At 37.7% G+C, this 14419-nt stretch overlaps 1 protein-coding gene across 8 annotated transcripts in view; it reads right to left on the reverse strand.

The window, feature by feature from the left end:
- TPD52 (tumor protein D52) overlaps positions 1 to 14419 on the reverse strand; it is a 140773-nt gene that overhangs the window by 11287 nt on the left and 115067 nt on the right. For 5 of the 8 annotated variants that reach the window (XM_033203570.1, XM_033203571.1, XM_033203569.1 and 2 more), the window contains exons 3-4: positions 8221 to 8369; positions 6454 to 6555 (exon numbers count right to left, since the gene is read on the reverse strand). In XM_033203570.1, coding sequence (XP_033059461.1) covers positions 6454 to 6555; positions 8221 to 8369 — 251 coding nt within the window. Of the gene's footprint in view, positions 1 to 5357; positions 5385 to 6453; positions 6556 to 8220; positions 8370 to 14419 lie in introns of all 8 variants that reach the window. The other 3 variants (XM_033203567.1, XM_033203564.1, XM_033203568.1) reach the window with 1 other exon arrangement.

Raw genomic sequence — 14419 nt, forward strand, 5'->3', positions numbered from 1 at the left:
TGGAGAATGATTGTGATATATGGATATATGTCAAATATGCTGGGAATCTGTGTAATCAAGATTATCAATGAAATATTTAAGCATCTCTGTACTCAATGTCTTACATAACAGGAAAAGATACATGTAACTCATCATTCTCTCTATCCTACAATGGCGGTCAATACCTACGGTATAAGACTATAATAATCTATTCTGGGAGGAATTTGATAAATTTCCTACCTGGATCTATCAAAGACTGTTGGTCCCAGTCTCTAAATTTACAACACCAGAACTCTAAGTGCCACCTGTTCTTCCTCAGACCCTTCTGCTGAAGCTGCCTGGAATAGTCACATTGCCACAAACTACCTTCTAGCACAACTGATATGGTAAGTGGATCAGTGAAGCACCACCCACCACCGCTAACCTCCCAGTGGCCTACAAACTGTTCGGAATGTATGAAAAATGAAGGAGTGAAGACAGTTAAGACTCTTATCCTAGCATATTGTAATTAGGACACTAAGCTTCTGGACACTTAGATGTTGAAGAAGATCTGGCGGGACCAGGTGAAAGCGGACAGAACGCTGAGGAAACCAGTTCCCAAAGAAAGAATCGAATACAAGCACAGAGAGAGGTAGAGCAAATGAGGTCAGGAGAGGTGATCATGCAGGGAATCCGGCAGGGCAGGAGAGGAATAGGTTTCTTGGTTTCTATAATAGAAGCTACTTCAATTTCCCAGTTGATGGAGCTGGTTTGGGTGGAGCCTGGCCTTGCTTCCTTTTCTCTTCTTGAATTACAAAAAAACTTTGTATTTGTGCAACACGTTCTTCTTTTTAGGTAAGCTAAAAGTTACATAGCTTTCTGTTCCTAATAATCAAAACTCTTCATTAGAACATTCATTTTGGCAGAAATCACTGAAAAAGAAGGTGAGTAATGGCCAAATACGTGATAAATTCCTTGTCCAGGGGACCCACACATTGAATTTAATAGTATCAACAAAATGAGGAAACCGGTGGATAAGTACACATTTCAAAATTTCACAGCTAATTCTAGTCACTGTCCCTAAGAACCCATGTAAAATATCACTTCCTCCAGCAGTGGATCGGTCGGGCTCTATACCACTTTACCCAGCACATACCTACTAAATATGTTTCAGTGGTAATATATAAGGAAAGGCAAGGAAGTGATTAGACTAAGTGTTTATTTTGTGAAAAAATCACTAAAGTGAATTTGGTATTGAGTACTTTTCTGTATGCATTATATCACCTTGAAGATAAATATACAGAGTAAAATCAGTTAACAGAGTCAAAGGCAAGGTCTCTCTGCTTTTACAGTAGCTATTTTAGCAGGAAGAAAAGGAGCACACATTAGCTTCAATTCTATCTGGTTGCTGGATCCTCCCCATAATCCATAGTTAGATGAAATTCAATTTTGTTAATAACTAGTCATAATCTAACTATAGGGTGGCTGTTCTTTCATTTCTGGCTTCTCTATAGCAAGTTACACAAAGCTTCAACTTGCTCATCATTTTCAGTTTCATTCAAGCTTAAATGTAATATGGAAAACTTCAAAAGCAAAATGTCATGTTGCTACAGGACCAGAATCATCTCTAATAGATAGGTTGTAAGAATTAGTTACCATCTATAAGGCACATTTTATTAAAAATGTTGTATCTTATTTGTAACCCTCAAATACATTAATCTGTAATCAAACTAGGAATGCAAACCCGGGCTCCTCAAAACACTGAAAAAAAAATCAGGATAATCGGATTCTCAGTAAGTACTTTTCAATCTCATACTGCATTTACTCTTATTTGAAAAGTCTTTTTTTAAAAAACAGCTGAATTGATTTTTTTAAAAGAATTCCTTGTTTCTAACAGTTATCAGATCCTTTCATCCTTAATAATAATAACAGGGGAGGGGGCAGAGGGAGGAGAAGGAAGGAAGTCGCAGCACAGGAAGGAGGAGAAGGAACAGTTAATGGCTAACATGTTGGAATGCTTACTATGTACCACGTATGCTTTTCACAGCTATCGATGTAATATTATTCCACTTTGCCCTCACACAATCTCTTGATGTTGTGGTCACAGCGGCTATTGTTCAAAGTGCTGGACAGTGCCCAGAGGGGCGCTGTCTTAAACCACCTTTACTCTGGGAAGGCCCAGGAGGACAGTGCAGGCTCCGGGACTAGGCGTGCTTGGTTCCAGTCCTGGTGATCAGCCACTTCCACCTGCTGGGCAACCTTGGGGAAGTCACTTAATCTCTCTATGGCTCAGTTTCCTCATCTAAAATATCAAAACAACAATAGTACCTACTTCTGAGGTACTGTTGTCTCACTGGGCTTATAAATGTTAATTGTTATTATAACATGTGACTTTAATTGAAACACGAATTAACATCTACTGTATATTATACTTTCACATATGCATAGAAAATATGCAAACAGGAGGGGAAATATAAGCACATCACCTTGAAGCTTTCAAATTTCAGCATTATTTTGGTTTTCAGCTCCACCCCTATAAGTCTACAGCAATGCCTGGCACATAGTTAGCACTCAATAAATACTTCTGAGTGAAAGAATGAATGAATAAATGAATAAACAATTTTGATAACTAAAATTGGGAATATGAGCATGAAACACAGAAAAGTTCATTAAAGTGTTTCAAATTCTAATCAAAAGACATTCTTTTTCTGACACGAGGAAAGAGATCATTTCTCTTCCCATTAAGTGGTGGAAATTTTCAGCAAAAGGGAATTGTCTAGCAAGACTTTAATGAGCCCAAAACAAATAAATATCTACAGGGGTACATGAAGAAACACACATTTAAAAAGGAGAAATTTTCTTTGGAAATAAAGGCAAAATTAATTAGCACTTCCTCTTAAATATACCAAAAATATTAGACAAATGTGTCTACTGAATATTACGGTATGCTTTTAATAACACCAAAATTTTATGTTTAACCCTGGCACTGACTGAAATGAGAAGGTTCTTTTAAAGTTTCCCTCAAAATGCAAATGGCATGAGTCAATACTTTCATATAGGCACAGAAAATATGCAAATGGGAGGGGAAATATAATCATGCCACCTGAGGGAAAAGCGGGCTGCTTCAGGACCACATCCTCCTTGGCCTCACTACCACCACCACCCCTCATTCTCAGGACATCAAAAGCAGCTCGCTCTGTTTCCTTATACATCTCCCTCCCCACAAAAAAGGCAAAAGGCAAATATTTAAATCCCAAGTGCTGATTTATCAACTATGTAAAATAAAAACTGTTGCTGAGTCTAATACATTCAGGTTGGCAAAACTGGTGCATTTTCTCCTTCTATATCCATAATTACATTAGGGAGTAAAATCACTGGTATAAGTTTGCCAGGTAAAATGGACCTAAAACAAACAGTGAGTGGGATTAAGGATTAACCAACTATGTCATAGCACTTAGCAAAAGGAGCCTACTGCATCCATCTCCGTGGGAGAAAAGGACTTATTGCTGGGATTGTGACACTCAAAATCTACAGCCTAAGCTCTCTTTCCTTGGATAGTTCTTGAGGGAATGTGGCCAATATTTGCCTCTGTGACTCACATAATCTAAAAGATGTAGGTTTTTTTTATGTATGTGAACACATTAAATCAGAACACAATCACTTCTTGGCCTTGGAATTATTTTTTTAAATGCTTTTACCTAACCTTTGATTTGTAAGAATTACAAAGTTTAACTTTCAAAAGATAATCTCATTTCTCTCATTTCCAAATTTTAATCAAAAGCCTTACTTTAACCCTCACATACTGATGGGCAATTAAATATTCATAAAAACTTAATATTTATTAAAAACAAGACTGAAAATGGTACAGCATAATCTCAATATTTTTTAAACAAAATGGACAAAGTGACTGTAAAATGAGCTAGAAAGGGGTTGCAAAACGTAATTTGTTGCTGATGAATTAATAAGACAGCACACACTGAGCCATATCTAGGTATGGCTTTAAGGTATAGAAAGGTATTCTTTAAAGGTATAGAAAAGTCTAGTGGTATATACTGAAGAAACATCGTCCTCAATAGCCCTTACTTTTATACCTTATATTGATGTTTGCATCACATCTAACATTTTATAACCAGTACTGATGAGGGTCTTCCATTCTTAACTTATCCCAAGTCCCCACTTTTCCCCTACTCCACTCTAAGATTTTAAGCTTGATTCTAATAAAAGCCATGTCTTCTTTACGGTTATGCCCATGGGACCTGTCCACAGTAGACACTCTAATGTCAGCAGAATGGGTGATGTATTCAGTTACTTAGAGCACTTTTTAACTGAATGCCAACGATGCACAATCACCTATCATTGGTTACTTGATTTTTTTAGCATAATTTTAGCTTTAAATAGTTCAACATTTAGAGTTTATATATCCCTATAATTTACTCTGACTTCCAGGACTAAGTGTCACCGAGACAGAAGCTATAAGTACCTGTTTGCTTACTTAAAAAGGCAAGTAGCTAGACTACCATGAGTGATTGCTTAAGAAAATAATCTTCATCAATAGGAACAGAGATGAAGACTACTATATTATCCTTCCTGCTTACACTCTAAAGACTTTCCTCCACCTTAGATGCCTCCAACAACTAATTAGATAATCATAGAGTCTGCCTGGGAAAGACAGAGGTTTGCTCAGCATCACAAAGTCTCTTTCTATAAGGCATAGTTTGAGCTAACATCTTTTTAATGTGCTTTTTTTAGCTTAATATACTTTTTCCTTTTTCAAACCATGAAGTTGCCTTGTGGACATTGAGAATATAACAAGTATAAAGAAATAATAAAATCATAAAAACTATAAGCTAGTAAAACAAGTATTAAAAAGTACAGAGTAATGGTAGATTTTACCTTATGTATATTTTACCACAATTTAAAAAAAAAAAAAAAAAGTAGAGTAACCAATAGAAGATGGAAGACTAACATCAGGAGGCAGTACATATGCAGTCTATTACAATTGCATAATGAAACCCAGGTGAAGAATTCCAACATCCTTACAAAAGTACCAAAGAAACAAAAGCATCAAAAACAAAGTCAGACATTAAAAGGGAGGAATTTTGCATGCCACGGTAAAGCTGCTTCTTTTTACCAAAGAAAAAAGTAAAAAAGAAATGTCAAAATCATTTCCATATCCGTTGAACCACAGTGTCAAATACTTCTTTTAATTTATCAATTACCCATGGTATACAAGAAACCCTCCCTTGAAATTAGGAATGCACTAGAGAAAAAGATACTCCAAATGCAAGAAAATTATGTACTGGACAAACACGATCATCCAACATAGCATAGTAATCTAATCTCAGCACACTTTTCTTATACAACTGCTAGACTGCAGTGATGGTTCAAACTCTCCTTACCTAAAGGAATGTGAAAAGGCTTGCAATCTGTAAGAAGCCAGAGTAAGCATTAAAAAAGAAAGAAGTTCTGATAAATCTAAAACAATTAAATAACCTAAGTTTTAAAACGTATAATGTTTTCCCTGGGCTCTAAACTGCTACACAATTCAGTCAGCATAGAGAAAATGAACACCTAATAGATATATACATAATTGTCAAGAGAATTCAAGAAAGCTATGTTTATTACATTATGCTTAGACGATGACAGTCCAAATATAATGAGCGAGGAATTTAGTTATTTTGTATAAAGTATAACACATAAATTGACCAAACCTATTCAACCAAGAAATTCTGGTTGTAAGATACACTTTCCCCACAAATGCAAAACACAAAGCCATGCAATCTGAGCATTTTTTAAAAAACACAAATCTTGCATGCCAACAGAAGCACAGCTGACTTAAACCACATTTGTCATTTTCATCACTATCCTAATCCACATGAGTGAAGGGGGGACACAAAAGCACTGTGAAGTGGTTTTATCAAAATGGCAAGGAAAACTCTGCAGACTAATCTAAAGTACAAATGCAAAAAAAAAAAAAAAAAAAAAGCAACAACTCAAAATCAAGATTTTGGCCTAAGCATGAACGCAGTTACAGCTTACTGGTTAGAATAAATCAGTGCACAAATGAGCATGTTGTAATCACACCATGGTATAAAATGTCACATACAGAACATGAAGCCAAGTTTGAATCGAAGCGTGCACTTCAATGCTCCTGTTGTCATCCCTAGTAACACACCAGGCTTTGCCCACAATCACAATTTGCAACCAAAGACATACTTACCCTGCATGATCATGAAGAACTAAAACGACACAGAAGTTCACAACCAGAACTTTTCAACAACCTTAAATGATCATCAGATGATCATTTGATGTCAGAATGCTAGGCCTAGAAGACCTAAGGTGAGTCTTCCAGGTACGAGTTTGAAGGAGTGCCCTCCCTCACTCTAACAGAAGTAGCTAGCATCAACTACAGCCAAGGTCAGGAAACAGATGCAACAACAATAACATTTTAATTTGCGTCAGCTACTTAATGAGCAAGGAAAAACAAGGACATACTTTACGTCTTCCAGCTTTTTGGTGATGACTGAGCCAACAGATGAAAAAGCAGCTGAGGCCTTCTGTCCAGCCTGGGACAAGGTTTCAGATGTCTTCTTGTAACTATATTAAATTATAAACACACAGAGCAAAGAAGGGTCAGCTGATCTTTTCTAATATCAATTGTTTCAAGTGCAGTGGTCACCACCTGCTGGAGAACTCTCAAAAAGAGAAAACATTTTTCAGAACTTCTAAAATCCTTCATAACCAGCAGGGCAGCATCACCGCATCTTCGTATGTTCAACCCTAAGCTCAGGCACAATCTTCTGCAGTGCCCTAGTCCAGCCAGAAAGACAGAGGCCTATAAAGTCAGGGCCAAAGAAGTCAAGGTAAGGGCTAAAAATAATCATAAAACAAAGATGAAAATAAGCAAAGGCCTGAAAGAACTCACACCTCTTGTTCTTTTCCAAAATCTAAACAAATTTTGAATTATTCCACATAATCTAAACAAAACAAAAATGAAATCAAATTCCTCAGATGCCTTTGTCAACTTGATTTCCTAAAAAAGGGCCGGAAGCAATTAGTTGTTGGCATAAGTAGGACTCATTTGTATTTTATTATCCAAATACATTTTATGGGCATACTTTTTTAAAAATTTTGCATGTCTTTAGAGCTACCAAATAAGGACTTCATGGACTTTCAACAAAGTATGTAAAATATGCAATGCTTCAGATTATTCTAGTTTGGTATCTGCTATCACGCAAAGGTATGATTTGCCACCTCCTTCCCAGCTACCTGGAGATTAGAGAAGGGAAAAGCAAAAACAAGAAAACGACGACAACAACAAAAAAAACCAATAAAATAATATCGTACCTACCAAAACAATTCCCACATTATGGGAAAGAATGCTCAGGCATTTTAACTTACCCTGTCAACATCAAATACCAATAAAAAACATGGTTTATGGTAATACTGTCGAAAAAAAAGTTTCCTGTATGTTTTCCCACTGCCACTTAGATGGGTAGAAAATGGACCAAAAGATTGGGGACTCAAGTACTGTCATGTTAAGTACAGTTGGCCTCACTTCTGAGAGTTAAATTGTAAAACAACTTCTACGCTCACCAGCTCTGCCGATGGTTCTCAATACAGAAGACAGAGCAGTTCGGATTCTGCTGCTAGAAGCTTGCTCCTCCTTGTGGCGGGAAACAAAACTGCATTATGATAATGCTATATCATAGTATATGTGGTCATAAAGACAAAAAGCTTAAGGGATTGACCTCTGCCAAGAGTATATATCTGAGACTATGACCTGAGAATCTTATGAGCAAGGTTAAAAAAATAAATTAATAATAATAATAAAGACTGGCTCCAGACCTGAGTTTGAATCCCCATCCACACTTTGAGAGGTTTGTGACCTGAAAACTTAATTTGTCTGAGCCTGTTTCCTTATCCAGGGTTATCTTGCCACCCATTCTTACTGGGTTATTCTGAGGACTAAAGGACACAATGTACATATTTGTGACAAGTCAATACATAACACTTATGGGACTTGAATTTTATTTCTCCAACTGGCTAGCTTTCTTTCTGTTCCTTAGAATAAATGGTCTGGAAAAATCTAAGTTACGAAAAAGGCAGGTACACTTGAAAGTCAGAAAAAAAAAGTATGCCGTGTCGTCCAAAGAAAAGCTGCTGAAGCATCCTCATCCTCTTTTTCTTCCCCTCCCCAGACAAAAGGCACGACAGTGTCCTTTACATTCCCAAGGGCAGTGTATGATCAAGGGAACATACGCAGATGTTGCTGTCATGTCTTGCCACCCTTTGGCAATGTTCTGTTTTAGTTCCTGTAGAGAATTGATTCCAAGTTTCCGCTTGATCTCTGCTAGATGCTTCTCTTTTGCTGCTAACACTTGAGACAGAGTCTGGATTTCTTCTTCTACCTATGAGGAAGGGATTAGGGTAGGAATGTAGCAAAAGTCGTTCAGTAAGTTAAGATTATTAGCACAGAACTATATTGAAATTTCCAGTCATTAAACATTTTTTTGAATCATTTATCTTTCTCTCTAAAAACCATGTATAATGTTGTTGAGTAAACTGGTTATTTGCTGATCTCTCCTGTAGAGCTTCTCTCTCCTCCTCCATGGGAGCTCTTTATAATCCCATCTTAAGTTGTTTTGGGCCTTCTCCTCTCTCCCTATACTTCCTTACTCAGCTATCTCATGTAAGTTTAGGACTCAAATTTCTACACACATAATACTTGATAAAGTACTCTAACATCCACTCTCCCGACCTGTGGGTCTGCCTTTCCAGCCTAGACATTTCTATTTGAATGCCTACAAAATTTGTATTTGTATACTAAATCAAAATAATCTCCATCCCCTACCAAAACACATATAACCAAGCCAAACCCAAATCCAACCTCCTTGCATATTTGATGAGTATATATACTGGATACATATACTCAGTCCCCGTGTCTGGCAAAGTCATGGCCATAATAAGCCAAACTGCCTCCTCTTGAGAGCCCTGCGGTAGTTTCGTGTGAACCCCTTGATGCTGAATGCCCAGACTTGGCTAGGTGGTTAGAGGTGGACCCTGACCCACTGAGAGCCACCCATCAAGAGCCAGTGGATGAGCCCGGTGTGAAAAGAGGTGCTCAACTATTCAATCGCTCTCACTCAGGAATCTAGTTTGAGAAGTAAAATGACATTATGAGTAGAAGCTGAAAAGACTTGAAGAAGCCTTGAGGTAATAGGTAGGCCACAGTGAGATTATGAAAGGTATGGAAAGCTTAAATATGACTGAGGAAGCTAAAACTGTAAGCAGGAGCTATGAAGAAAAGGAAAAAACGGACAGAATAGAACAAAAGGCTAATCCAGGAAAAAAGAGAAAAGGGTGGACTCTGTTTCAGAAACAGGGAAAAGAGCAGACAGTCTATTTCAGAGAAAAAGAGACTCCATGTGGAAGACACTTTAGGTCCCAGGAAATTGAAAAACTAGCCCCCTAAAGTATATCCATTAACATTCAAGACCCTCAGAGAAATGCGTCTCCTGGCTTGTTGCAAAGCCATACTCTCAGCCCTGACCTGCATGGTATTTCTGTGATTTCAAAGACAACATGCCCCTTTAAAAATAACATAGAGCCAGTCAAATGTTTTCACAGATGATTAAATCTTTAGAGAACACGAAACAAAGAAAATCAGTGCAACGGAGAAAAGGATAAATCAAATGTGATGCAGCTGCCAAGAAAGAAAAAAAAGAAGAAGAAGAACCACCTACAACATCACTCAGACAAGATTAACTGGAACAGAGGTCCCTCAGAACAAATAAATAATCCCCTGTGCTTGTCAGAGTCACAAGTACTAGACCCAGTTTTGTAAGTCACATTTTAAGATATACACTGACAAAGTGGAATATGAGAAGAAAAGGACAAAAAAAGAGGAAAGAATAAGGTTCAAAATTAAGTAAATTAAATGATTTGCCCAAAGTCATCAAACAAATAATGTAGGAACCAGAATTTCTATCTAGGTTTTCTGAATGCACGTCTCAGTTTACTGGCTGAATTCTCATGTACTCTCTCTTAAGCTTCCCAATTCCTCTGTTTCTACTTCAAACTCCAAATCTTCAGACACTTCTAAGAATAGACTTAAATGGTAAGTTTCCCACCCCTTAGCCTTCTCTGAGGTACTCACTTCCTCTAATGAAAGCTGCAAAGACAAACCACTGTAAATCTTTCTGAACAATGCACAACACCGTATATTCCCCACCTTTGTTGGGTAGCTTGTGCTGCTAACACACCTAGCCCAGCACATCATGGCTGCAATTTCTTAATTCAACATATACATGTAAAATAGAGTGACCTTAAAAGCATAAAGAGCATGATTAAGTATCTCTGATGTGTCTATCACTATATGCAAAGATCAACTCAAAAAGGACGAAGGACCCAAAACCATAAAACTACTAGAAGAAAACATAGGAGAAACACTTCAGGGCATTGGTCTAAACAAAGATTTTATAGCTAAGACCTCAGAAACACAGGCAACGAAAACAAAAATAAACAAATAGGACTGGCCGGGCGCGGTGGCTCAAGCCTGTAATCCCAGCACTTTGGGAGGCCGAGACGGGCGGATCACGAGGTCAGGAGATCGAGACCATCCTGGCTAATACGATGAAACCCTGTCTCTACTTAAAAAATACAAAAAACTAGCCGGGCGACGAGGCGGGCGCCTGTAGTCCCAGCTACTCAGGAGGCTGAGGCCGGAGAATGGCGTAAACCCGGGAGGCGGAGCTTGCAGTGAGCTGAGATCCGGCCACTGCACTCCAGCCTGGGTGGCAGAGCAAGACTCCGTCTTAAAAAAAAAAAAAAAAAAAAAAAAAAAGGACTAAATTAAAGGAAATCATCAACAAAGTGAAGAGATAACCTGTAGAATGGGAGAAAATTTTTGCAAACTATTCATCTGACAAGGGACTAATATCCAAAATATATAAGGAACTCAATTCAACAGCAAAACAAACAAGCAATTCCATTTAAAAAGTGGGCAAAGGATCTAAATAGACATTTCTCAGAAGAGACATATAAATGGCCAACAAATATATTAAAAATGCTCAACATCACTAATCATCAGGGAAATGCAAATCAAAATCAAAATGAGATATCACCTCACACCTATTATTATGCCTGTTATCAAAAAACCAAAAAGTAACAGATGCTGGCAAGGATCCAGAGAAAAGGAAACTCTTATACACTGTTGGTGGGAATATAAATTAGTATAGCCACTATGAAAAACAGTATGGAGGTTTCTCAGAAAAACTAAAAATAGAAATACAATATAATCCAGCAATCCCACTACTGGGTATTTATCCAAAGGAAAGGAAATCAGTATATCAAAGGGATACCTTCACCCCCATGTTTATTGCAGCACTACTTACAATATCCAAGTGTCCACCAACAGGTGAATGGATAAAGAAAATGTGGTATACACAATGGAATACACTTCTGCCATAAAAAAGAATGAAATCCTGTCATTTGAAGCAACATGGATGAGCCTAGAGAATAATATGTTAAGCAGAATAAAGTAGGCACAGAAAGATAAATACTGCATGTTCTTACTCACATGTGGAAGCCAAGGAAAAAATGTGAACCCATCTAAGTAGAGAGTAAAATTGTGGGTGTTAGAGGTTGGGAAAGGGAGGATGCCGAGAGGTTGTGCTTCAAACGATGCTATTGTGAAAGTAAAAGACAACCAACAGAATGGGGAAAATATTGGCAAATTACATATCTAATAACAGTCTAGTATCCACAACATATAAAGAAACTTACAACTCAATAAAAAGACAACCCAATTAGAAAATGGGCAAAGGACTTAAATAGACATTTCTCCCAAGACATACAAATGACCAATAAGCACATGAAAAGATGCTTAACACCATTCATTAGTAATTTGAGAAATGCAAATCAAAACCACAAGGAGATACCACTTCATACCCATTAGGATGGTTATATTAAAAAAAAACAACAGACATTAATAAGTGTTGGCAACGATGTGGAGAAACTGGAACTCTCAGACACAGCTGGTGAGAAGGTAAAATGAAGTTTGGCAGCAACGCAGTTTAAGAGTTCCTCAAAAAGTTAAACATAGAACTACCATATGACCGAGCAACTCCACTCCTAGGTATATATAACCAAGAGAATTGAAAACACATCCAGCCTGGGTGCAATGGCTCACGGCTGTAATCCCAGCACTTTGGGAGGCCAAGGTGGACAGATCACTTGAGGTCAGGGGTTTTAGACCAGCCTGGCTAACATGGTGAAACCCCATACTACTAAAACACAAATATTAGCCAGGCATGGTGGTGGTGCACCTATAATCCCAGCAACTCAGGAGGCTGATGCAGGAGAATCCCTTGAACCCGTGAGGCAGAGGTTGCAGTGAGCTGAGATCACTCTACTACACTCCAGCCTGGGCGACAGAGCAAGACTCTGTCTCAAAAAACAAACAACAATAAAAAAAAAAAAATACATCCATACAAAAAGCTGTATACAATTGCTTACAGCGGCATCATTCATAACAGTCCTAAAGTTCAGCCACTGTGGAACGCAATTTGGATACTTCTCAAATAACTTAATACAGAGCTACCATTGCCATTGGGAATGGGATCCCTGGCAGCAATCCCATTACTGGGTATAGAAATTGTTCTACCAAAAAGACACCGGCACTCATAAGTTTATTGCATCACTATTCACAATAGCAAAGACATGAAATCAACCCAGGTGCCCGTTGTCCAATGTGGTACATACACATCAAGGAATATTATGCAGCCCTTTCTAAAAAGTACAAAATCATGTCCTTTGCTGCAACATGGATACAGCTGGAAGCCATCTTCCTAATCAGATTAACACAGAAACGGAAAACCAAATACCACATGTTCTGACTTATAAGTGGGAGCTAAATACTGGGTACACATGGACACAAAGATGGGAACACTAAACACTGGGGATTCCAGAAGTGGAGAGGGAGAGTTGGGGGAAAGAGCTGAAAAACTATGTTCACTACTTGGGCAACAGGATCATTAGAAGCCCAAACCTCAACATCATGAGGCATTAACATGTAACAAACCCGCACATGTACCCCCGAATCTAAAATTTTTTAATAAAAAATTTAAGTTTAAAAATGTTTTAAGGGGACTATAAAGAAAATGAAAAGGAAAATCCACAGAATGGGAGAAAATATTTACAAATCATACAGCTGGTAACTTCGTTTGTTAAATAAAGACTATGTTTCCTCTTCCATCAATCATGATAATAACACCTGCCTCATAAGACTGTTGTAATAATTAATGAAATAATGCATGTAAAGAGCTCAGCTTAACACCTCCCACACAGCCCGTAGTCTGTAGACATTAGGTGCTATCACTATTATTTTTATTTTGTTGATAATAAAACAATACTGAGAACTACCAAGGATTTGAAAAAAAAAAAAATATTCTTTCAAAACATTATAAGAAATATTCTGGATAGCATTTTGGCCATGTTGCTATATACTCTTAAAAACCATTAGACCCAGGCATGATGCTACTTCCAGGACTTTATCCTAAAGCACTAATTAAAGAAGTGCATAAAGGCTTACATGAAGGTATTTACATCAAACTATTATTCATAATAGCAAAAAATGGAAAAATCCAAATGTTTATAAATAATATAAATTAAAAATGAGCTTGCGGACATTCAAAATGGACTATGAAGCAACTTAAAATGAGGTTGCAGAAGAGTATATTGGCATAAAAATGTTTCTGAAAATCAGTTAAATGGGAAAAGGTTATCTGTATTCTAATGCCCTCTACAAATATAAAAATATATGGCCAGGCACAGCAGCCCATGCCTGTAATCCCAGCACTTTCGGAGGCCAAGGCAGATGGATCGCCTGAGGTCAGAAGTTCGAGACCAGCCTGGCCTATATGACAAAACCCCATCTCTACTAAAAATACAAAAATTAGCAGGGCATGGTGGCACGTGCCTATAGTCCCAGCTACTCAGGAGGCTGAGGCAGGAGAATCACTTGAGCCTGGGAGGCGGAGGTTGCAGTGAGCCAAGATCACGCCACCACACTCCAGCCTGGGCAACAACAAAGTGAAACTCTGTCTCAAAAAAAAAAAAAAACAGTTTATCACCCATCTGCCTTATCCATTCTATCCCACTCTTTATAAAACTTTGGGTAAAAAAAATGAGTAGTACAAACAGACAGAAGATCAAAGAGATAGACTTGAACAATACCATACATCAACTAGACCTAACACATATGTACAGAACAACTCACCCCAAAATAGAAAATACACTCTTCTCAAATGCACATGGAACATTCTCCAGGACAGAGTATATGTTAGGCAACAAAACAAGTCTCTATAGACTTAAACTCATACAAAGCACCTTCTCCAACCACCACCATGAAACTGGAAATCAAAAACAAAAGGAAAACCAGAAAATTCACAACTATGTA

The sequence above is a fragment of the Trachypithecus francoisi genome, unplaced genomic scaffold (genome assembly GCF_009764315.1).
Source record: "Trachypithecus francoisi isolate TF-2019V2 unplaced genomic scaffold, Tfra_2.0 Lachesis_group7, whole genome shotgun sequence".
NCBI lineage: Eukaryota > Metazoa > Chordata > Mammalia > Primates > Cercopithecidae > Trachypithecus > Trachypithecus francoisi.